The 26,452-nt window shown below is 42.4% G+C and overlaps 1 protein-coding gene across 1 annotated transcript in view; it reads left to right on the top strand.

The window, feature by feature from the left end:
- The window catches only part of RBM38 (RNA binding motif protein 38), a 40,202-nt gene extending 17,597 nt beyond the window's left edge, over nt 1–22,605 (top strand). Inside the window, exon 4 of the mRNA XM_088467173.1 lies at nt 19,253–22,605. Within this exon, the coding sequence (XP_088323299.1) occupies nt 19,253–19,553 (301 nt within the window). The 3' untranslated portion in view covers nt 19,554–22,605. The remainder of the gene's footprint in view (nt 1–19,252) is intronic.
- Nucleotides 22,606–26,452: the final 3,847 nt, after the last annotated feature.

Raw genomic sequence — 26,452 nt, 5'->3', positions numbered from 1 at the left:
TGCAAGAAATGTACAGCAGTTTTAAGAATAGGAGACATAACCTCTGAACAGTTTTGTAGGCAATGTTATACCCCTCCAGCTTCCTCTGCGACTCTTGCCGCAAAACGTCCGCTACCAGGGGATACTGACAAAGATGGCAGAACGTCTTTTGCCAGCCCAGGTCTTGCCGCAGATATATGTACCCACACAGATACTACACGCACAGTGGATTAATACAGTTCCTGCGGCATTACAAGGTACGACCGAGGTGGGGCAGGTTAACGCACCTAGCACTAGACATAGGAAAAGGGTCAGGTGGCCCTCACAGGCCAGTCTATACAAGGATGTAACATCAGATGAGGGTCTACTCCCTGATGAGTCCGACATTGAGTCCCCTCCTCAGGGAGTGGAGGTCAAGTCAAGTTTAAATATTACTGGGCTAATACAGGCTGTTAAAGCAGTCCTGATTAGTGAGGAGGATGAGCCTCCCGTGCCTAAAACTAGACATGCCTATTTTATGGAAGAAAATACGGTTGAGCATGTCCCGTTGTCTGATCAACTAGTGAATCACTTAGAGAATGCGTGGAAGACGCCAGGGAAGCGTTATCAGCCGCAACTTATCCATTCGCTGACAATTCTTTCTTTTAAATGGGAAATGCCACCAGTTGTGGATTCGCATATTACACTATTATATTAATAAAGAGCGCTTCTCTTCCGATGCCTTCCATGTCATCTCTAAAGGATCCTACAGATAAAAGAATAGAGAGCTGCCTATTCATTCGGGGGCTGCGTGCAGAGCAGCTATGGCTATTTGCTGGGTGGCTCGAGCCATGGTGGTTTGGGCTAACTGTCTGGAAGAATCCTTAGCATCTAATGCTACCAGGGAACAGTTGTATTTAGTGGGGAATCTTTGAGATTCCACTAAATATATAAATAAGGCAGCCTTGGACATTGGTATGTTACAGGCCACGGTTTCTACAGCAGCCTGTGGCTCCGTTCTTGCTGAATCCAAGAAGGCATTGTAGGGCTTACCTTATGATGGGAAGCTCTTGTTTGGCTCCGAGTAAAACAAAATTGTCAGTAACTTGGCTACAGCCAGAACGGCTTGTTTGCCTTCAGCTCCAACCACTTCAGGGACTTGGACTCCGTCTATTAGAAACTTTCGGACAGAGCCAGGCCTCAGACCTTTCCCAGGCCATCTAATACCAGAAGGGAGGCCGGGCCTGGTAGGCAGCCTTGGAGTACCAGGCGTCTGGCTCCTAAGCCTGATGACAAGCCCTCCACCTGATGGGACGGGCCTCATCCTGGGGGGGTCCCAGGGGTGGGAGGCTGACCTTTTCAGTTCACCCAGGGCTACCACGCATGCCTGGGTGAGAGAGGTATTTATGGAAAGAAAGGACATTCCCCAGAGAGAAACTAAGTTTTTATACAAAGAATATGATGAAGAAACCATAAGAGGCTGATACTTCACGGAGGGTCTGTAAAGTCATAGTCAGACAACGCCACAACCGTGGCTTACTTATAGATTGTAAGCTTGCGAGCAGGGCCCTCTTACCCTTATGTATGTATTTTATTTATGTATGTATTTTTTACAACCCAGTATAATGTTAATGTTGATTCAAATTGTAAAGCGTGACGGAATTTGCTGCGTTATATAAGAAACTGTAAATAAATAAATTTAGCTAGTAACACAAAGTCTAGTAGCAATGACAGAGGTGTCTTGCACTCTGATAGGATCATCCACCAGGAAATTGGGCTGGAGTTCATACTAGGAGGCTGAATGGTTAGACTGATTCTTCATCCATCAGAACATACAGGTGAATAGTCTCTTAACCTGGTAGTGTTTCAGCTCCTAGTGGACAGATGGGGTCTGCCAGAGGTGGACCTCATGTGTCCAGGATCATTAGGGTCCTTTAGGGCTCTCCAATTGAACCACAGGATTAGTGGGTTTCAAATGGTTGACTGACCGCAGGGACGGGGCAGTGTTGTAAACTTGCCCTGGTTTCCTTTCTAAGGTAGTCTTTCATTTTTCACTTTAATGCAGAAATTATTGTGACTCATTTGTTTTTGGACGTACCTCCAGGATTCATGGGGATCGTATCAGTTCTCTCTCTGAAATTCAGACTCCTTGTTTGTTGTTTTTTAGTTTGCACAAGAGAATGGCCAGTTAAGCTACATTTAAGCCATACAGCTTGGTAGGATGGCCACGTGGTTTGTTAGACGTCTAGTTTGCCACTCAGGATGCTCCCCTCGGGCGGCGGATTCTCCTTTTATGTACAGGAGTGCCCCCCACCCCTGTGGATAACTGCTTTGGGAAATTCCCAAGGGTACCTGTGGATCTCCTATGGAACCCGAAGTAGAAAATGAGAGATGGTAAGAACTTGCCCTCATTATCTCTATTTCTATGAGGTCCATAGGGCGCCCTACGCACCTGAGTTTCACATGGGCTTCGCTCTGGTCACCGTTTTTTCTGTCTCCTGTGTGAGAATGTAATTCTTGTGTTCCAGACTTCCTTCTCTCTCCTCCTATGGCTTGTTACGTAACTGAGGAGCTCCTGGCCTGGGGGCGGGGTATAGGGGAAGGCCCGGGTGCATCCTGGGAGAAGAATTTAACTGCGTGGTGCCCAGATGACCTATACCCCAAGGTTACCTATGGACCTCGTAGAAATAGAGATTACGAGGGTGTGTATGTATGTGTATATATATATATATATATATTTATAAATTTCTCTCAAACAATAACACACATATATACAATCAGCCCATCAAATAGTGGCTTCTGACAGTGCATCAGCCAAGTGGTTACAACTAAATGGAGAAACAACAACATTCTCATATATAATATGGGATCTAGTCAGCATCCCAGCAGTCTGCGGAAGGGTTAGGGTTAGGCTGCGGGAAAGGTGGTTTAGGGGTTGGGGTATTTACCTTATCCTGTCGGTATTCTGACCGCCGGCATCCCGACTGCTGGGATTTCATACCCAACCATCTTGTGGACAAAGGGGAGATGTATCAAACCTTTTAAAAGAGTGGAGAAGTTGCCCATAGAAACAATCAGTGTCTCCCTATCATTTTATAGAATGTACTTGATACATTTGGATTGGTTGCAACTTCTCTACTTGTTTGCTTCTCCACTCAAGACTTTTGGATACATTTCCCCCATAGTTCTTATTAAAGTGTACTGTCTTCCATTGTGCTTGTATGTTTTACAGATCAAAACACAGCATGTATCCCCACCCTGTATTGTGAGTGTTACCAGTCTGCTTCCTGTGCTTATCAGCCCTCTCTGCCTTCTGATGTGTAAATAGGACTGTAATATTGTTGCCTCTCTCCAGCAGGGTGAGAATCCATTTCGGTTATCAGGAAGTGATCTGGGTCGCCCTGTGAGGCAGCTGTGTCCTTAATAAGCTGTGAACTGGAGGGGACAGACAGTTGCAGGCAGCCTTTCCTCTGTCTTCTCTACATGTGTTATGTCCCACACCAAAAGGTGCTTTCTGTAGCCACAACCCCTCCCCATCTTCCTGTTGCATTACAAGGTTTCCAGGGTCGTTAAACGACCCAATGCAGAGAATCTGAAGGAGTTTGTGCAGAGACTATGTATCTTTTATGTGGAGTACTTTGCAAAACTGTTTTTTGAGTGTCCCTGTAAATGAAGTAGCTTAGAGGAAATAACCGGCTTATGCCGTAGTCCTGAGCCAAATTTTAACTAGAACTGGAATAGTAAAAATGTGCACTTTAAATTATAAGTAGGTTGCTGTATATCAGTATTAATAAAGCCGGTCTCTGACAGAAATACGGAAGCCAATCACACCCCATCTTTGTAAGAAAAATTCTTGACTTAATCAATCCTCTAGAGATCTGGTTCGAGATGAATGTGTAGAGTTCATATCCTGTTGCTCTCCATAGAGCATATGAAACACAAACACATGAAGGACAAATATTCTAATTAGTCTGTTCCAAAACTATGTTCAATATAATGTCCTAAAGGTTTTAATAAAAACACTAAGTAGGTCTAAAAGGTAGGGACGCACCCCGACTTACAACACAGTAAGAGGGGAGTAATCACATCAAGGTATCTTTAGTATCTCTTCTTAAAATGTGTGCAGATGCGATCATGTACCCCAACTTACAATGATGGAAGTAGGGGATCTACTGGTGGGGTGGGTGCCTAACCCTAACCTCCCCTCAGGGGTGCCTGTCATTAGTACCCTGCGGTCAGAATTTCGACCGTCTGCTTCCTGACTGCATCCCTTTTCTCCAGCTACCCCCCTTCTGTCTCTTAAGCCAGCCACACACATATATATAATCTATATCTCACACACACTAATATTAGCTGGCCTATATAAAATTAGTCACCCAGTCTGCACCCATACCTTTTTCAAAGGCAGTGCGATGTCAGTAGTGAGGTCTCGATGAGTAGGAGGAGTCCCTCCCCGGCCGCCTTCACAGAACTCAGCTCTAGCTTCTCACTGAATCTACAGGCGGGCAGGCGGCTGGCAGCATACATCACCCTGTAGGTGATGTCACCCGGAGGAGACACTGAGACCCTATGCGGGCGCAGGAAGGGCTTGTGAAGCCTTTCACTGCGTCACCATTTTCCCAGGTTATGCCCAGGTTTCCCTGACTGACCCCCTGCTCCTCCGGTAGGTGTGGTGGTGACCCGGCAGGGTTTAATGGGTGGGACCTCGCTCTGCTCACTCGGACAGGCTGTTTTAAGGAAAAAAAATACTCCTGCCACCAGCAGCTTCTGAGGGGCCGGCTGGCCTATTTTCATTGGAAGAATTTCTACCCCTTTGCCACGGGTGGCACCGCCGGATAGCGGTCCCCCTAGGTTGACTTTCCTGGCGAGTGCCATCCTGGCCAATAGGTAGATACGCCCCTGGTGTAATGAACGATTTTTACAACGATGAACGAAAAATGTTGCTTCCCTTAATGGAAAATCATTATGTTGGACAGTCTGAAATTAACTACAAACGGGAGCGTGCTTGAATGATTTTCGTTCATTGTTATAACTCAAACTGAACGATAACGATGTCGTTAGTTAAATCGTTACGTAACTGAGAAGGCAAGTATTATCCCACTGACCTTGGGCCAGTGTGTTTTTTGAATCCTGTAATACCTTTTGATTTAATGATTATAATACTGGCGGGTGTTTTTGGGACTAAATGTACGGTATCGGGAATCCTGGGATTGGCTTCCCTAGCTAGAACAGGATGTGTTAGAGGGGCATTTGTTTCCAGGCCCGCACATACACTTAACTTTTTGCTTTAAACCTGAATATCTTGTATAAATGTATCTTCAATAGTTTTTACTTAAAAGCAAATTCCTGAATACTCTTATAAGGCTCTCTAAACATATTTTGTCTGAGAGATGAATATCCTCTGTTACCAAGTGACCACAAACTCTAATGGAACAACTATTTTTGCCAAAACTGTTATCTAAATATTTTAAAGAAATTTGCTGTAAAACATAAAGGAGCCCATACATCTGACGCACATTTCCCCGATTCTCCAATCAGAAACGCCGATCAGCAGCCATCAATAATCGACGATTTGACTGGGCAATTCTGCATGCTAAAAATCCCCAATTTGTCAATTCCAACTATTTTCTGGTCGGGATTGGGGATTCGAGATCTTTCAACATGTTGAATATTTCAGGTTCCCTGCCATCTACACAATGGGGAATTACCCCGATCTGTCGTAGATTGAGATAGGGGCCTTTACTGAAATATTTAAGTGTAAAACTTTACTTGTAAGTAGGTTATATGCTTCTCCCTGCACCATGGTTGGTCTGCTAGAAGATGGCTTATAGTGTAAAGCGATGGTTTCAAAACTTTCTTGAATCATGATTCCCTAGGATGATATTTATTTATATAGCGCACACATCCCGCAGTGCTTTACAGAGAATAGTTGGCCAATCACATCAGTCCCTGCTTCTGTGGAGCTTACAATCTATGTTCCCTATCGCATGGCATGCTCACACACATACATACGCACTAGGGTTAATAATTTTTTTTTTTTGTTGGGAGCCAATTACCCTACCAGTATATTTTTGGAGTGTGGGAGGAAACCGGAGTACCGGGAGGAAACCCACGCAAGCACAGGGAGAATATACAAACTCCGCACAGTTAGGGCCGTGGTGGGAATCGAACCCACGACCTCAGTACTGAGGCAGGAATGCTAACCATTACACAGTCTGTGCTGCCCCAAATCAGTCGTTGTTGTTTGTTTTTTATTTATTTTTTTCACAGCAGCTCTAGGCCACAAGTTTCTTATTGAGAAATTCAGCAAATAATATTAACTGAACCTATGACAAAAGCACAATTTACTAAATTTATGTTGTGGTGGACAGGGTTGTGCTTCGGTTTTATGATGGGCTGAAACCAGTGCTGGTGGCTACCAATCACATTTAGCATTGGTCCGGGACCACTAACCCGTGGCACCAGGGCTGTAGGAAGTGCTGTCTCCCAGGGCTCTGGGTGCGGCACTTGCATCCGACTAGCAGAATGCCTGGAATGGCACATTGCGGCCAATAGGCCTGCAGTGCTGTTTGGTGCATTTAAATGACGCTCCGGGCATGCACCATGCAGTGTGTAGGGCTGCCTGGAGAGTCTGGGCAGCTCCACACTTTCTCCTGCCAGTGACCCCACCCACTCACGTGATGCCACGTGTTCAGGGAGTGGCACAGGGCACCAGTGAGCCCTGCTCCAGTGCTGCATGGCACCCCTGCAAGTGCTCCACAGCACTCCAGTGTAGGAAGCACTGGTGTAAAGTCTTCCTAAATTTTTTTTTTTTTTTTTTTTGTTTAATATTTTTACTTGGCTAAATGTATCTTGACTTATCAAAATATAGAATATAAAACTGTAAGGGAACCTGGAGTTAATTGTTTACCTTGTGCAAAACCATCTACACGCTGACCAGATATAGGTGGAGATTTACTAGGCCTTGGAAAGGGATAAAGCGGGGAGATCTGGTACCAACAGAAAAGCTCCAAACTGTCATTTTCCAAACACACAATGTTCCTGTAAAGCAGGGGTGGGGAACCTTTTTTCTGCCGAGGGCCATTTAGGTATGTAGAACATTATTCCCGGGCCCGCTGCAGGCCATGCCCCTCTGTATGATGTCACATGGGGCGGGGCCACAATCACTAGTGATTACAGCAATGCCTGGAGCATCCTGAAGATGCTCAGGTTAGCTATAAGGACAGCATTGTAACTGTTTTGAGCGTCTTAAGGACGCTCCAGGCGGCACTGCTGCAGAGATTCTGGCTGTAGTGTGCCATTCTAGGCACCCTGCTAGCCAGATGAAACAAGCAGTAAAAATCTCTGAGGGCCAGACCAAATGATTCTGTGGGCCTTATACAGCCCCTGGGCCTGAGATTTCCCATCCCTGCTGTAAAATGACAGGAGCTGATTGGCTGGTACTTTATCTCTCTCCAAGACTTCGTACATCTTATCACCCATAGGGCTCTATTTACTACAATCCGCATATTGAATGCGGATTGTAGTGTGATATTACCGAGTGAATTCGCATTGCGAATTCAGGCAATATCACAGGGATTTACTATAAATCCCTTGCAGGGACAGAGCTTGCGATAAAGCTCTGTCCCTGTGGATCCCATCCGCACTCTAGTCGCGGTATTTTCGGAAAAAATACCGCGACTAAGAGCCCGCGCATGCGCCGACCGACCACCGCTACTACCCCCCCCACCGACGCTAAGCCCCGCGATCGCGGACCCCCCCCTCCCTTCATTACACTTACCTGCACCTCCTGGCCTCTGGTGATCTTCTCCGGGCTTCCCGATCAGGTGATCTCCCATACTGCACTGGGGCCCAATCACCTGATGACCGGGCCCCAGTGTACTATGGGAGACCAGCTGACCGGAGAGGAGCCATCACCGGAGGCCCGATCACCGGTCCCTGGATTCAGGTAAGTGAAAAAAAAAATGTTTAATTTTATTTTTCTTTTTTATACAGCAATCAGCTTGCGGTCTGCTTAGACCACATAGCTGATTACTGGTACTGGCTCCCGGCTCTGCTCTCCCCGTTAGAGCAGAGTGGGAGCCCGGTAACCGGGGGAGACCCTGGATAACTCCACCTCCAGGTGGCGTTATTATCACAGGGCTTCCCCCGGTATTTTTTTACAATTTATTTTTAGTAACTTAGGTCGGATCACGTTTCCCATTACAATTATGGGAAATACGATCTGCTTTACTAAAAATAAGTGATACTGGGGGTTGGAGTAGAATTTTACTAATTCTACTCCAATTGCCCTATAGTAACTACAGGTGATACTAAAATAATGTGAAAAGGGTGTGAAAACACCCTTTTTCACTTTATTTTAGTAAAAATGATGTTAATAAATAGAGCCGATGGTGATGTAGAGCAATTTCTAGATCGTTTACCTCTTGTGAACTAAAAAAATGATCTGATAAGGATCCGATTAAAAACTGATCAGATCATTACCAGGATTGTTGGTAAATGTGTTCGGGAGGTGACCGCTATAATCTTTGTGGTTGTGTGTGGGTTTTTTTTTTTTAACTATACTGTTTAATCTAGTGGCAGACCAGCCAAAATCTAACTGAAATGTCTTATCTGTATTCATGGAGACTCAGCATGTCTTCTAGATTAACACTGCCGTTCTACATCCTGTAAATGGTCAGAATTTGCTCCAAACCCTCTTTGAGGCAGTCTGCTGTTTTAACGAAATATGATCTCCACTTGCAGCATATATCCCATAAGTAAAGTCTCCATTTAAAAAAAAAATATCTTTACATTTTGGAGTTGTGATTGAAAGTGTCACATGTATGGGAGTCCATGACCTATATTGTATGTTAAACTTAATAATCCTACAAGGTTTATCCCAACCCCCTGTATAGGCTGCTGTGCTTCCTTTTTGGTGACTCTGCTTCTGTTAATTACTACATAGGTATACCTTTATCTGACATTCTGGTGGCATACAGACTGCAAGCACATTTGTCCCTGTTTATATACAAGGTTAAACTGATTATTTTCTGCATCATGTAGGTGTTACACTGATTAGCAGGGGGCTTACAGTATGTAATCTTATAGAAGAAATACTGCAGCAAGACATCTGCTCTTTTATACTGGAATTGTAAATCCTGAGCAAGGTGCAGTGTGTACAAAGAACTTGACTTTACAAGCAAGCATGTCTGGTTTGCAGAATGTGGGGTTTGTGCCAACCATCAGGGAGATCCTTTTACCACTGCTCTATTCCAAGAAAACATAATGTGGTTTTGCATATTCATGTTTGTTCCCTCCTTGTCTGAAAAGTGCATGGGAAAAGTTAAAATTTTACTAAGGAAGTTGTTTTATATAGATTGATCTACATCTTGTACAGTCTCTGGCTGACACTTCTGCCCTCCGTTATATACAAGATGTGGGAGGCCTGTTCAGTGTAGAGGATGGGTGCTGGTGATGAATGGGTAAACATGTAACCTAAGAGAGGAACAGATCTTTTCGTGTGTCCTTTTTTTTTTTCTTGTATTTTGTGGCATTGGTTTTCAATTATAGGGCCTGTTGGTGACTTTTTAATGGTTCTTAATGTCGTAACTTTAAGACGATACACTGGCCAGATGCCTCACCTCATCAGCCCTTATGATCTTGCCTAGTATTCTTATCTTTCCCTTTTGTGTCATCGGTTCCAGGCATTGCCCATTCTGCCCAGTATGATGCTATGTATTGCTCCTTTAAATGGCTGCCTCACCTGGATCTTTTCATGGGTAGGATGAATAATTCCTTGCAACCGATGACCCAAATTGGCTACCACACCCATTGTATTACTGCCATGGTCTCTGCATTTCATGCAAAGCTAAACCTCCTTCTCCTGTTCAGTTTTTGAAAATGTAAACCACTCGTGTTTTTACTGCCTGTTAAGCGCCTTGAGTCCTGTTGGTGAAAGAGTGCTATATAAATAAAATGTTATGTATGTGTATCCCTGTGCCACCATTCAGTGCCCCTAGCACATGGTGGAGTATGTACATATACTGTATATCAGTGTTTTTGAAAACTGGGGGTAGGGAGTTATGTCCTTTTATGGCACTCTAGCAGGCCAGGTTTTAAGTCTATTCATCCTTAAGCTCAGGTGACTTAAATACTACTTCAGTCACTTTGATTTAACCATTTGTGCTAAAGTATGGATTTCCTTAAAATCTGGACTGTTGGAGTGCCTTGAGGACCCAAGTTTTGGAAACCCTGTGATCTCTCTCTGCAGGAGGCATCTATACAGTCATACTCCTTTCACACACGTGAACGGGTATCGACCCAGGTTTTTGCTTTTTTGTGAATGCAAACAACCCGGGACTAAGTCCAGGGTCCATGACCATGCTTTTTACCAGGGTCCGGCTGAGACTCGGGAATTTGCCGGGTTGATAGACCTGGCACTTTCCCATATCTGAGTCCGTTGCTTGCTGTGAGAATTGCTGTGCTGAGAGTTGTCGCTGCACCAAGTGTAACTTCCTTATTGCTGTGAGATTAAAGCTGTCTTTTACTACCTCCTCCTGTAACGTGTGGGTGTTTTGTTGTAATAAGTCTCCTCTGTGCACCTTCACTACCAAAACAGTGTTAAATATTGTGTATGTGAAGAGGTCAGATTCCCAGACTTAATTCAGTTGCTCCAGCACCTGTCATTCATTGCGATCTCCCACAATGCATGTGCTCCTGGGGAATGTATAATTCTAATACACGTGAGATGAATCCATGTAAAATATATCCTATCTTACTACCGATGTCACACAAGTCACTGAGAGTGTTACATGATGGAGTGCACTCCTTGAAGGTTAAAACAAACCTGGAAATGAGGATTACTCTACATAAGTAACTGTTGACGTTGAAACATATGTTTCTGTTTAACAAGGCATAATGTCACCCTAGCTTTAAAATAAAATATAATTAAGTTCCCTTCACTGTCTCGTCATAACCATAAGGGGAAAAACATTATTTGAACGAAGTGGTCATGTTTCACCTCTGTGGTCAGTCCCTTCTATAATAAAGACACACAGCCGTCATTCACAAGGCTTTTCATCGCCACAAAACTCCTAATGCTGAGCATACACTATACAACTATCTGTCAGATATCTGTCCAATCTGGCTGGTTGGAATGAAAACCTGGTAATGTATGGGAGCCAATGACAATCGTCCATTTGCTCACAAACACTGAAAAACAGACAGAACTGGTCATCCAGACAAATTGGTTAAATCAAATGAATTTAACCAATTTGACCAATAAGTTTTGCCCATTTTCCAGTGTTTCAGACCATATGGTTGATTGTCATTTGCTCCCATACATTGCCAGATTTTCATTCCAACAAGCCAGATTGGCAGATATCTGACGGATAATTGTAGAGTGTATGCCCAGCATAAGTGACTTATGATCTAATTATTTGATTTTTATTTTTAGGGGGAACAACATTTCACTTAATGCATTATAAAGCCCCTCCCCATTTCGTGAAAACAACTTTATACATGAATTTATTATGAAATGTAAGGGTCTTTCTTTGACACTTTCAGGAACTGTCAAGTGACTCACTAATAAAGTTCTATTACAGTCGTGCTTACACTAACAACGTGCCAAAAATCACCTATCTGCTATGGGTTACATCAGTATTAATGCCCCTTTTATTACTTTTTGACACTGCATAGGACCCCAACACCAGACATCTCTTTCTAGCCTGCCTCTGCCCTGCTGGAGCAGTGTTATTGAATGGGTCTACCTGGTACAGCTCAGGGACTCTCTTCTCATTAACTACTGAATGGGACACAACTCTGTAAAGGAGGGCAAAATGGGATTAATTATATTGGCGGATTGTATATGGCGGTGTCCCTAAACCCATTGATATGCTTTATAATGGCTAATGAATAGGGCAATTTGATTAATGTGGTATAGAGTTGACCTTAAGTATGAATCTGTACAGGCCGATCACTACTGAATATAGATTGTTAAATTAAAATTTCTTACATTGTGTGGATACTTTAGTGCCTTTTGTATTTTCTTAGCATTGTTGCAAATTCTATAATCCTTTTTATGTAGCATTTTTCTATGGTGACTGTAATTCTCGGTGCCTGTGTTTACCATGTACATCTGCAGAACACCACTTCTATCTCCTGGTTCTCTTATTCCCTTATCTATTCTATCAGCCATTTGCTTCAATGTTCTTTGCACTTCTCCATGGCTCCAGTGTGCTAATAAGACCTTGTTGTTCTTCTCACTGGCAGTCATTGTCCTGTTTAAGGATCCCTTAACTGGCCTGAATCTGCAAGCACAAATATGGTCCCCTCCTCCACTTATCACACTGCCTGCATCTGAGCCAAAATAGATAAAGGTCCCTCTTTACAAACATTCTCAAGCACTGGATGGGCTACAAACAAAGAGTGTGCACCAGATTTCCATATAAACCAACTAAAAATAAATTTGTAGTGTAAACGTTTGGCCTTTATTAAAACCCCCCGCCCCAATCTGCCAAAATGCTAATTTGTAGCCTCCAGGCCAGGAACCGTTTGGGAATAGAAAGGTGTATTCTTTCAAGGGAGGAAAATGTGAGGGATGTTTAAGAAGGGAGGACTGGTTATGTTTTGTAACTCGCAGCAACAGATTAGACCTCTTGTTTTATAAACACAACTAGAAAAGATAAGAACCTGGTTACAGCACCTCTTTTCCTGTGCACCAGGTTTAATAGAATATAATTAATACTTTTTCATTGAAAGCCGTTACAAGGTCCCAAGATAGAGGTAAAATATTTGCTGTAGCGTACTGTAAATAGTTATTTAGGGGGACATGTATTAGTTAAGTGACAAATGCGCTAGAACCAGTGAAATCAGCAACATGTAGTAAGTAAAGCGGTTACCGTAGAGCGGAATCTTTTCTCTATGGTCTCTGTATACATGTGCCACACAGTTGTATGGGACTGTATTGCAGCAGCTGCTATTAAACGATAAGCTCACTTTTGTAGCTTATCATCTTTATTCACACAGTATACCAGTAGGTAATTCTGCTGCTGAGTTCAGTGCTGCCTATCATGACCTATCCTCACCCAGGGATCTTGTGCTGGCCGTACACCTGAAAGATTTCGGGCCGATTGCCCGATTTTCGGTGTCATAAGATGGCTCTTGTGAAAATCGTGTGGGTTTTTAGTAAGATAAGATCCGACGCGCGCTCCTCCCAGTTCCTATAATCTGATCTTATGATCAGATGTGCAGCCCATATGTTCTATCGTATCCTGTGCAGATTGTGCCGTTTTTCATACGATCCATCATGCAGCAATTAGTAATTTCAATGACTATTTCCCTTATGAACCGCTGAGACACAGGATCGATCATACGACTGATCCTGTACTAAGAAAAACAACAAACGTGCTGCCGGGACTGCCAGGGAGCTCCAGGGAATCGAAAGGGATGAATCGGATCTTATGCTGGTCGTGTAGTTGTATGGCCAGCTTTGTAGTCTTTGTGAGACCTCGCGGATATGCGTTGTCATAATACACTTCCCCCTTAATGGCTAATTCTGTCTGTGGACGGTGGAATCTATTTTCCATTTATTTTGCATCTGCCGTGCTTCAGGGGCCATCTAATGCTAGAAACACACTGGAGGATAATGTGCTCTTATAGAAGGTGTAGACTATACAAAAATAACTTGTCTAACTAATGGCAGTGGTCACTCGAGGCTTTAAGTTAAGATAAATGCCTTCTAACCTTTACTATTGCAGTGCATCAGTAAATCTTCCCTGACCCATGAAGTCTTTGTCCTATTTTTTATTTATTAATATTTTGGACTATAGGAGGACATTATGAAATAAGTGTATGCTGTGATTGGTGTTACCCCTGGCTACCAGTCCGGTTCTAGCTGTCATTTGTGGACTGTAGCAAATTAAACTAAACAACTGGTTGCCATGGGCACAACCCTAGTTTTCCTGTTCATGAATGCCACTCAGTTGTCGCTGTTCAGGGACTCTCAGCTTTGTTGTGACAAGGGAAAGCTGCATATGGAGACAAGGAGGGAGGGGTCAGATGGTGACATGAAAGATGTGGGGGCGATTATTACATAAGACAAGTGTCACAATCTATTTATTTTAACTGTACCATCAACACATGCTGCTAGTACAATAAATGTCCCAATATCTATTATGTATAAACATTGAGTTCTTATCAAATTGGACAGTCATCCGCTGGATTCTGAGCTTTCTATAATTTTATAGCTGATATGCAATTCAGCCACCAGTGTCTGTGATCAGGATGATATTATTATTATTATTATTATTATTATTATTATATTTAATTTTTTCCCTTTATATGGCGCCACACGGGTTCTGCAGCGCCTTCCAAAGTACATAAATGCACAAACAACAAAAACCATTAACCATACAAACCATGCAGGACAAATACATGGTTGCTGAAACCTTGTTGCCTATTTAAGTGTAGTGCAGCAATGTTTGTAAAACAAGTGTTAGGTGCCGTTCTGGGGAGTTAGGACAAAAAAGTATAAGTAATACGAGGAGGAGCACCTAAGGGAAGAGGGCCCTGCTCGTGAGAGCTTAAATTCTAAAGGGGAGGGGCAGACAGACAGGAGTAACATGGGCTAGGTAGTGAGGAAGGAGCATGGAGTAGTGGGTTAGGATGAGCGCTGCTTTGTGGAAGAAATGGGTCTTGAGAGCACATTTGAAGATTGAGTGAGGAAGCAAAGTACCCTTTATTTTATCCTGGTCTTTTGGGATGTTCCAAGTCGGGGGGGAGGGGAAAGGGACCACTGCACTAGCGATTGGTGCCAATTAACCCCAAATCCCTGTACTCAAATCACACAATTACTATGTGGGGGTGCTGCCAAGGACAATGAGGAACCATATACGTAAAATTCCAAGAAGAGGAGAAAAGAAATGTCCTGTAAAGTCGCACAAACAAAAGGATTTGTCTCAAATAAAATATAACCTTTTATTGATACTTCTTTAAAACCTTGTTCAGTGAAATATTAAAGACAATGGAGAGATTTGAAAACAAAGTTTAGAAAAGTGATACATTCACTATATGCTGCCATCTTGTAATGTGCTATATGATATTTTACCAGATCTGGCCGCTTCCGACCATCGGAACGAAAGATCGTGTAAAACATGCCCAAATCGTGAGTTACCACTTAGTGGCGGACCTAGAGAGTGGTGGACCTAGGTGCAAGAATATGCTTTGGGCCCTCCTATGCAGTGTCCCCCCTTATGCAGTGCCCCCAGGGGTGGTTCCCCCCCCCCCAGTTGTAATTCTCCCTATGCAGTGCCTCCAGTAGTGGCCCCCCTATACAGTGGCCATAGTAGCACCCCCCTCCCTATAAAGTGCTCCCAGTAGCTCATATGCTGTGCCAGTGCCCCCATAGTAGCACCCCTTCCCCGTATGCTGTGCAAGTGCCCCCTTACACAAACAAACAAAAAAAAAACACACACACAACTTACCTGATCCCCGCTCCTCCCGGCCCGCTCTCGCTCTGCACCATGGGATGAGAGAGATGTTGTGACGTGACATCTCTCCCATCACCCGCTGCAGTGGGAGCTGGAAGACTGAGCTCATGAGTGAGCTCCAGCCGGTTCCCTCCGTGGACGACGCCGCAGCCAATGAGAGTCTGTCTGACTCTCATCGGCTGCTATTACAAACACACAGCCGCCGCTGGCAGCTGTGTGTTTGTAAACTGTGTAGGGCAGACTGTTCTCACTGCAGTCTGCCTTACATTTGCGGGGCCCAGGGGACTAGCGGCGGTGCAGGGACGGCTATGGGCCCCTGCACCACAGCGGGCCCCGGTGGCTGCACCGCCACTAGTTCCACCCCTGTCCCCACTCACGATCACAATGCGATGCGTGTCCCCGCTAGTCGCACATCGCATCTTCAGATCTCCTGTGCTGTAGAGCAGATCTGCCAATCTGGGACACAATGCACTGGAAAAAGTCTGGATGCATGTTAGATCGTTTGTAAATTAGACACTTTAAACACCAAATCGTGTGCAGAGCTGCCAGGGAGGAGTTCCAAGGGAAATCGTGGGTTCGTGTACAGGTTGCCAAGTGTGTGTCTGGTCCACGTGTAAGATTCTAATGGGCAGCGCGTTGGTAATAACCATGACTTAGATGAAGACATTAATTGGTCCCATTATCCTGGGTTCACAATTTGGTTATATTACATATATATGTAGTCAATATGTCCCTTGTATATGATAGTTAGAACAAGGAAAAAGGGCAAGCATAACTCTTATTCAGTATGTCTTAGTAGATGGACACAGTAGTGACCTAGTTGTTATGCTCAATATCCATTTAGTGATATATCACAGTTGGAGTGTCCTTGGTATATAAGCTTTATAATTAGGGTGCTTATGACTGTCACCCTACGAATGCCCCGAGGTAATTCAACAAAGCAAGTGTTGTAAACACATCCCAAATGATAAGTAATCACCCTCTGGATCAATGCAGTTTATAACACTAATAAGGTGTGCAAAACTGATCGTTTATAACTATGGCGTTCTCCTATTAACACATTACACTGCAATTCTCAATAGGATACATTGTTTCTATTTGTTGTGATACATTGAAACAATTGTTTCTGGTTATTGGTTGTATCCCTTTTTCATATTAGATTATGCAGGGCATAATCAGTTTCATAATATGGATTACTGCTTAAATGCACAAGACTGGTTGAGAATATGCATGTATCCATCATAGTGTTGTTGATCTTAACGTACATTACTGTGTATATCAGTCGACTTAGGGCCTGATTCAGAGCCGGACGCTATTTGCGAACGGTCGTTCAGAAAAAGGGGCCGGCTATTTAAATTGAGCGCTCGCTCTTTGCGGTCTGTTGACGCCTCTATGTCTGAGCGAACAAAACATGCGCTCGCTATTTTGTAAAGACGCCCCCAGGCCGTTCGCATCATACGTCATCTCCGCTATTTATTAGATTAATTGAGTACATCGAAAGGCATCTGAACTGCTCGCAGTGCTTGTGGTAGGTTTCACTTCCCGCAATCACTACGAGCAGTTCAGGCTAAAAGACAACCAAGTGACGTGGTCGAGGACGCTGCTTTGTTAATTATGATCACCCATTAAACGCCCGTTTTGACCGTTTGGCACGCCTGCGTTCAGATCTCCACTCCCCGTTTTCAAGCACCTTCCCCTGTTGCCACCCACAAACGCCTCATCCTGTCACTCAAATTAGCAGGCCCTTGCTGTTTTGCGAGCGCATGATTTCCGACCGCAATGACTGGTTGGCGCATGCGCATTACGACCCATGCGCAGATGTGCGAACATCGCTCGGAGCGAACGAGCGGCCCTGAATAAGGCCCATAGTACTTTTTATTTAGAGCACTCAATAGGTTAATTGTCCCTTTATAACTGGGAAAGGTATGATTATATAATTCAATGGTCTACGTTTCACCACTTTAGGAACAGATGACAGAAATATTTTTATTGAAGTTGCAATTAATGCTCACATTTTTTTTCCTCTCCTTGGAATTTTACGTCATCTGTGATGTCCCCAGCTCTTTGGCTAATCTGTTCACAGAAGTACATAGTATTTCAGGAGATCTTCCAGAAGGCAGTGACCTTTCAATTCAAGTGGACAGGGTCTTGATGTGAGGAGGATAAAGTATGCAAGCAATGATGTGACATGAGGGTTAAAAGGTGCAGGGTACCCCAACCGCACAAAACAGTGTTATACTGTTAACGCTGGTGCAAGAAAACAGATGTCAGGCCTGCTGTTATTAGGTTAATTTATCTTGTCACTAAATGCAGATCTACTAACCTCAACTGATGTGTATCATCTAGACAAATATGGGATGTGTCACAGGCATTCCCAGTGTATAAAGCACTCCCCAAATGGCAAAATTATTTTTGTGCCCTCCTGGTATGAGCGCTCTTTCCAGGGCCGGATTAAGGCTTGTGGGGGCCCCAGGGCAACTAGGTTGCGGGGGCCCCCTTCAAGCCACATAGCGCTGAGCCCAGCCCAGCCGAGCCCCCAGTAGTAGTCCCCCTAGGAGTACCCCTAGTAGTGATTGCCCCTCTATGCTATGTCCCTCAGCAGTGCCCTTAGGAATAGTCACTCACCCCCCCCCCCCCCCCCAGCAATGCCCTTAGGAATAGTCACTCACTCCCCCCCCCCAACCCCCCCCCCACAGACACACACATGAAAAAAAAACAATCTCCACTTAATTCCCCGTTCCGGCATCTGCTCCTCCATCCAGCGTCCTCCCGGGCCGGCCCGCTCTCGTCGACGTCTCTCCCATCAGCCACTGCGGGGGCCGGAAGATGGACGCTCCGGCAGTGGGTCTGTCTGACTCTCATCGGCTGCTAAGACAAACACACAGCTGCCGGCGCCGGCGGCTGTGTGTTTGTGCTGTGTAATGCGGACGGCACTTACGTGCCGTCCGCTCTACCGCCCTGCCCCAAGCTGATGCAGCAGCACTGACTGTGCTGCTGCATGCAGCTGCAGAGCGCCCTCCTCCCGGGAACAGGTGCCGCCGGCACCTGTTCTCGGCAGGGTCACATTGACCCTGTGTGGGGGCCCTCTGTGTGTGGGGGCCCAGGGACGACCGCCCCTGTCGCCCCCCCCCCCCCCCCTTAATCCGGCCCTGGCTCTTTCTGAAGCATGCAGTGCTCTCCTAGCCAAGTGAGCTGAGTGCCATGATCTTCATTACCAGTAAATGTGAGCACCTTTTTACATATGGAACACTGGTTACTCCCTGACCAAAAAATTCCAGTGTGCCATGGCCCTAAACGGTTGTGTACATTTCAATTCCTATTCTAATAAAACAAAACCACTTTTGAGGCATGGTGTATTTGTATGCATGCATTTACTATGTGTACATGCATCTCTGCTCTTGATGATTAAAACCATTGTCCATCTACACCTAAAAAAAAAAAAAATTGCATAGTTTAGTAGAAGATGGTTTTTCCACAGGGGCTGCTATTTCATTGGACTCTCTGGAAGGATACATTTACTTGGCTAAAGCCAGCAGTATATTTGCACCCAATCACTGATCGTAAAAAGGGTTTATTTGTGTTTTTTTTTTTTTATTAATTTTTGCTTTTGTATATTTCTATTTGTAAAAGATACAATGTAATACAAAAGAACATATTAAAAAGGAAAGATTGTAATTGTTACTATGTCTGAGTTAATTAGAAGGGGTTTATTACCTCTTTAACAATGGTTAATAATGTGACAATAAACCAAGCCCCCTCCCCATTATCTTCTTGAATTGAAAGCCGGTATTAATTTTTTTTTTTTTTTGTGTATTTCTTCACAGACTGACACCACAGTACATTTATCCATCTGCCTTCATCCAGCCAAGTGTGGTAATTCCTACGCCGATCCAGTCTCTGCCATCTCCGTACATTGACTACAACACTGCTACGCAAGCCTATACCCACTACACCACTGCTGCCTATGAACAGTATCCTTATGCAGCTTCCCCCACTGCTGGCTATGTGGGTTATGGATACGCCAGTGCTGTCCAACAGCCAATGTCTGCTACAGCTACAGGAGCCCCTCCTACTGCGTACATTCAGTACCAGCCTACACAGCTCCAACCTGACAGGATGCAGTGAGAAGGGAACACTAGCTTTCTTTATATAATTTTTTTTTTTTTTTTTTTATTGACCTTGAAAAGATACAGCTCCAGTACAAAACTATATATTAACATGAGAAACGCAAAAGACTCTCCCAAGCTGCGTCCTTACATTTTCAGTTGTATTACCAGTAATGTTGGAGCTGTTTTTGTGTTCATTTTTTTTTTTTTTTTTGGCATCCTGAGAAGAGAATTTGGAGTACTAGTTCGAGGGGGAATACAACCGGACTATAGATAATGTTCTCGCCTTTTATTTCTCTGCAAATAAAAGGAATATGCCTCTCCAGGAGGTACTCTTTAAAAGCAAAAAAATTTATATATATATATATTTTTTTTGTGGATAACGTATATAAAAACTAAAATACTCGGTCATGCCTTATAGAAATAACAAATTTTGAATATTTATTGCAATTTTTTTTCTTTTTTTAATTATTCCTTTTGTTCACCTGAGCTGTGAATTGCTACATGAAGGGCAGGAGTAAATATCCACCTTGTTTCAATCTTCTCTTCTTTCTCCTTTTTTTTTTTTTTTTTTTTTTTTTATTTCTTTCTAAATTATTGTATGTTTTTTTTTTTGTTTTTTTTTTTATTACTATTATTGTTTGTTTCAAGATAATTGCTGACACTTTCAATATGCAAATGGTGGAGTTTGGACTTTAACTCTTTGTGCCTGCCCAGCACGGGAGTGGTAAAAGCAGGAACCCCTGTAGTCACAGCACTGTAATTTTTTTTTTATTGTGTATATTCAGTTCTGATAGGTTTATTAAAAAAAAAAAAAAGTACATTGTATAACTGCTGATATCTTTTCATTGCTGCAACATAGAGGGAAATGCAGTATTTTATGTGTAGGAAAGACTAAGGACATGCAAAGCTCTGTGATTTCACTAGAGTGTGCTTCTGAATACAACAAAAAATAAAAAGTGTTTGCAGAACACAAACTGCATTTATTAAGTAGCTGGATTCTGCATTTCTGATCTCTGCAAGGCAAAATATATTTTTTCTTAATAGAAGTTATATTTACTGGATGTTCCTTTTACCCAACTTGTCTCTTTGAAACAGGTCATCTTTTGATTTAAAAATAAAAGCTCTGACCATTGCAGCAGACAGTCTGCTCTATGTTGATGTTTGTGGTACTCCAGGGTCCATTATTCTGTTGCATGACAAAATGTCATAATGAAAGCACAGTATAAAGTCTGTAATGAAGTATATTTTGTGTGCCTTCAAGGTTCTTTACAGAGATCAACTGCAACTGTAAAACTGAAAAAAGGACAGTTTGTAGAAAAGTCCAATCTTCTAGTCTATCATCTGTACAAGATGTATATCGTGACAAAGCAGTTTGTTTCGTAGTATTGCACAAGGGAAATGGTGGAATCAATATCTCAAAGCAGAGTTTAGTGATTGGTTGAGTATAGGTCCTAAGAGGGTGGGTGTATTTCTAGTGGGCTTATGTTGCTCTAAAACGTTTTATAGCCTTTCTCTCTCTGTGCCTTAGCCTGACTTTGAATGGCATGTGGTGGATTTAAGTGGGCAGGGGGTTTAATTCTCTCTCCAGCCAGAAGATCTATCCTATGTGAGACCACTGGTTCAGTGACTGGCACCTGACCTTTTATGTAGGATTGTGACTGGGAAATATACAGATTGTAAGGACCTATATAAATCCTAACTCAAAATAGATTCATTTTTCTTAGCAATCTTCTTTAATTTTTTTTTCTTTTATTATTTTTTAATGCAAAGCACATGACTTGTTGAGGATGGGGCTACCTTTTAAACACTTGCATTTGTCCCTTGTCTCTGTCTGCCCAACTATGCAATTGTATCTTTGCTGGCATCTTTCAGTATAAATGTTTAATATCTGTGAGGCTGTTTGTTTTCCCCTCTGATTCAGCGGGTGCTATAAGGAATGGATACTCTTTGTCAGTCACGTGGAAAGTGACCAGTTCATGATGAGTGCCAAATTATTAAAAGGAAAACCAGTCATCCGTGAGGTTGTTGACTAACTATAAAGCAAATGTTTTCCCTCCATAAGATGGAGTCTCTAATCACTTTGATATTTGGGCATACTTTTGAGATTTTGTGTGTGACTTGATATTCAGTCTATCCGGAATAGCCTGTATTATTTTAATTCTGGAATGTGTATGCACCATAGATGCAGCTCTTGATTTCTGTAACCAAGGTAGGAAGAGGGCAGCCAGCTATCCTTTCTAGACCTGCCACATTCCCACTGATAAATACCCTAAGGTCGTCTCCCCCCTGCTAGTGTATAAAGTGAGGGTTATCAATTAATTTTGCAGAATCTCTCTTTGTAGCGCTAAAGGTATTCTGGGAAAGGGACAGCACTATGAGAACCTTTTTACGAAATTGCACATGTACATTAAAACTACTACCCGCTGAGAATGGAAAGCTATAACTTTTGAAAGCAAATCAGCCATAAGGAGTGATTTTTAGACAATGCTAAGTTTGTGCCCAATATGCTCACAAAATGAACATGGAAACCTATTACAAAGACCAATTCCAGCCCACTGCAGCCTGGGAAGGACAGCCCTGAACTTGTGGATAATGTGACTGCACAAGCCATTGACACGTAGGGCGTTGACCATTTCTTAATAGTTCAGTGACCGAACAAGAGTGGTTAGTTGGTTTGTTGTTGTTTTTTTTTTCCTCCGCAGTTGAGGTTCTATCAATCTTTCCCAAAGAATTGTTGAAATCCTTTTCTAGTCTATCTCCTACAGTTGGGAGGATGATCTTTTTATGACAGTCTTCTATTCGAACACCATATTCCTTGTAGTTGGCACTGATATTTGATGTTCAATATCCAAAATAAAATATGCTACATTCCTATGTGAACTGTTTCTCCACACCCCCCCACATTTTTTTTTCTTTCCTTAATTTATATTAAGAGGTCAAGTTTGGTCTTGCCACCATGTATTCATTCATGCTAAATGAAACCATTGTTATACACGTGTAAGTCATTTTATCCTCAACTATGACTTGAAAATTACATTTTTTTTTTTTTAAAGAAAAATAAAGTTTACTTTTGAATGTGTGGTATTTCTTCAGAGTTTCAGGTTCACTGAATATGTTAGTGTTGTTTCATTGTTGTAAATGAAGGATTTTTTTAATTTTTTTTTTTTTTTTTTCTTGTATGGTCATTGCTCAGCTTTTAACTTGACTGAGATGAAACAAAGTGCAGGTTATTTCTAGGAGTTTCTACTACAAAATGATGCAGTTTTCATGGAAATCTGTTTAGTAGTTTTTGTGCCAATTTGGAACAAATAGATGCCACGTTCTTACAATATAAGTATAAATATATATGAACCCAGATCTGGCACTCCAGCAAACAGTCATAAAAGCTAAGGTGCCTTTCTTTAGAGGACAAATGTAGTCAACAGCCGAGGTGGTACTCTGAGACTTGGAAACTCTTTTTAAAGTCCAGTTTATTTCCTTGAATACCAACGTTTCAGTTTATTTAAAATGGTCTACAGGGTCTGTATCCCTGAAGATGTTTTATCAATAAACAGAAATGTTGGAAATATATATTTGTTAGTGTTTTGTTCTCTTGAACTATATTTTCATTTGGATGTCCCTCACCAGCAAAACTGTTCACTAGGGCTCCTGTTCCTCTATTATCTTCCACATTAAAGAGGAAACTAAACCATTTCTTAAGTCATTTGAGATATAAGACTTAAGTATTATGTATACTTCATTACCAGTAAAGACTACGTAAGTATGTTTAATCTGTGAGATGCAGAAGTATGAAAAGGTCTGGCACCCCCTTACTCTTCCTAATCTACAACTTCTGGATGTACTTTATTGAAATGATGTTGCAGCCCTTGATGTTTACATATTTTTTGCTTAGCAACTGCATACAAAGACACAGTAGTGGCAGTGTACAACTCTGAATCGGGCCCCATGAGTGAAAATTACATATCTATTGTAGGAGATTAGTTGCTGTCACATCCAGACTCATTCACCAGTAGCCTATCTAGAATCCCTTCTGGGTGCTACGTAGGAGTTCTAGTTAGTCATGACTGAATGGTAGCAAGCAGAACATTGACTCTGGGTTCATTGTAGAACTACCAGGATATCAATTCTACCCAACGTAAGCAAAAGTCCTGGAATTTGCCGGGGCACGACTAGTCGACCCGGGTCCTGCTTATGTCTGAAAGGGTCTGACGGGTTGACAGGCCAGAGTCCATGACCCTTCAATCTACCAGGTTTATTCCCAAGACTTGCAACCCGTGTTAGTGCCCCTGCTTATGTCTGAAAGGCATGACCCAGAACATGCATAAAAGGACTTTGGCAGGCACAGCAGTGTTTGGAGATGACAATCCTCTCGAAGCGTCAACTGTTAGGGGGGTATCCAATTAGCTGCGATAACCCGTTTTAAGGTGAAACGTTTTTGCTCCAAAAATGGTTTTCATGCTATGCAATTAGCTGCGTTCCAAAGTCTTCCATAGCAATTATCGTGAATTAATTTTCACCATCTCTGAGTAGGTGAAAAATTGTATAGGTGCATACACACGGTCAGATTTGTCAGATGAATGATTTGACCAACTAACTATTTTTGACTGCATTAAAATGAATGGAATAATCCAAATCTGACTGCAAACACATCCGATGTCGTTATCTGACCATTGGGAATGTTCATCCATGTCAGATTTTCCTTCAGACATGAATGATTTTTTAAATCATTATCGTTAAGATCTGAAGAAGAATCTGACCGTGTGTATGCACCATATCTCCATTTTTTTTTGGTCTCTAAAATGTTGGAACTTTGGGGCCGAATCCTTGGGACACCCCCATTAATGACTAATTAGGCAAAAATATATTTTTTTAATTTGCTTATTTGGGCTAGTAATGACACGTGCTTTTTGGGGTGAAAGTAAAAAAGTGCAGGAAAATGGATTCAAAGTAGTTAGGTATTTTAGGGCGCTGTATGGATGGGGCAGGTGTTTAAAAAAAAAAAAAAAAAAATGTTAAAAATACACCTGCTGCAATGCAATGTTTAAAAGTGCTCTAAATGACAAATATATAGTCACCCCCATTTTAATGTACCCCTAATTTAACTAGAGCATTACTTTTTGGCCAAAATGCATTTTACTATAACAAGAAAAAAAACAGCCATTTGACCTATTTAAGAACTCAAAACCCATTGATCATGGTCAATAAAAGACTTCTATAGTGTTACCCAATATTAGTAATTGGATTTCATGATAAATGGGAGCGCATATACATGTGATAAGTGAAAAATTCATGCAATGAGCCTGAAAAGTTTTAGTTGATGAAAACTTGGTTATCGCGGCTAATTGGATACCCCCCTTAGACTGAATACCCAGGTCCGGTGTGAAGGGTGATGACCAGGGAATAACCTGGGTCCATAAGCGAGGTGTGAGAGAGGGTAAGTACTGAAACCTCAGCTTCAACCCCTGTCCAGGGGTCTGAGCTGGGTTAAAGCTGAGGACTGTCTGAAAGTGGTATTAGAGGAATAGAACTTATCTGTAAATTACAGGTTTTCAGCATGTAATAGGTGTCATGCTGGAATAATTTGTATTTTTATGGAGCGCAAAATTAGCTCTCAAAAATCTATTAAATATCACATGGAAAGAAAATAAAAAATATCGGATTTTTTTTTATATTATATTGTTTCCCAACACCAGTCCTCAGGGACCCCTAACAGTACAGGTTTTACAAATCGCCTCTGTATCAAAAGTAAAATAATTAGCACTACATCTGGATCTTTTAATGTTTCAGCCAGTAATGAACACACATGTGCACCAACTGGTAGATCTGGAAAACAACCCCTTTTAGGGGTCCCTAATTACTGGAGTTGGGAAACACGGTTATAAGGCCTGCACAAATCCTAGGTATCTGTGCAGTGCTTTCTACAAACACACCCGTCATGGGCAGGTCATTTATATGAGTGGATTTGTGGTGGGTTTTAAACCTTAATAAATCTGGGATTTCTATACTTGCAATGGGGAATAAAAAAAAAAAAGGGTGGTGTTTTGATAGTGAATTGTATTCTAAAGTGTAAAGTGTGGTTGCTTGGCAGAATTGTGGAGCATCAGAGCAGCTGAAATGGAGCTGGTAGGGTTTGTGTTCCCACTCAAAGTGTGTCTGTTGCACAAAACACAACTTTCCTCTTCATCATACCAACATACTTCAAAGGGGTTGACCACTGAGTCAAACTGTCACGTGCTTAAACTGGGAGCTGGGACAAAGATGCTTAACACTTCTTGGGACCTGTGAATGTAAGACCGTTATACCTGGGGCTTATGCAGAATTAGATGCAAACAATTTGTGTGCATGTGCATAAAGAAATTATACATATCCTACACATTCATTCCATGCCAAGTGATGATTGGTGGACACTTCGGAAAGTAAGAGGAAGGGGGATTCAGGCGTTTGACCTATTTACTGGAAATTTGTGAAACTTTTCAAAACAGTTCAGGTTTTATTGCTCTCTGTATTGTATGTGTGTCAGTAGAATTCTTTCTGTATTTTATATGGGTCACTAGAATGCTCTCTGCATTGCATAATGATTCAAAGAATTGTCTGCTTTGACTACAACAACCATTGTATTTAATTATAGTTCTCTCGCATAATGATGTCATTGACAAAATAAGCCATGCCCACTCTAAAAAAAAAAAAAAAAAAATATCACATACTGGGTACATGGAAGATATATCGTTTGTACAACCGATGAATGATATATCGTCCCAACCATCGGCTCGTGAACCCCGTCCTTCACAGATATGTCACGTCGGCCGTGTACACGACAATGCAATATATCTGGCAGATATATTGTTTACATCTGCTGGTGTGTACACACGACCGACCAACCAGTTCGCTGGCTGCAGGAAGCTGTTAAATGACGTC

This window comes from Taudactylus pleione, unplaced genomic scaffold (genome assembly GCF_031769625.1).
Source record: "Taudactylus pleione unplaced genomic scaffold, aTauple2 ptg000069l, whole genome shotgun sequence".
Lineage (NCBI taxonomy): Eukaryota > Metazoa > Chordata > Amphibia > Anura > Myobatrachidae > Taudactylus > Taudactylus pleione.
This window is presented reverse-complemented; position numbering and strand designations above follow the sequence as displayed.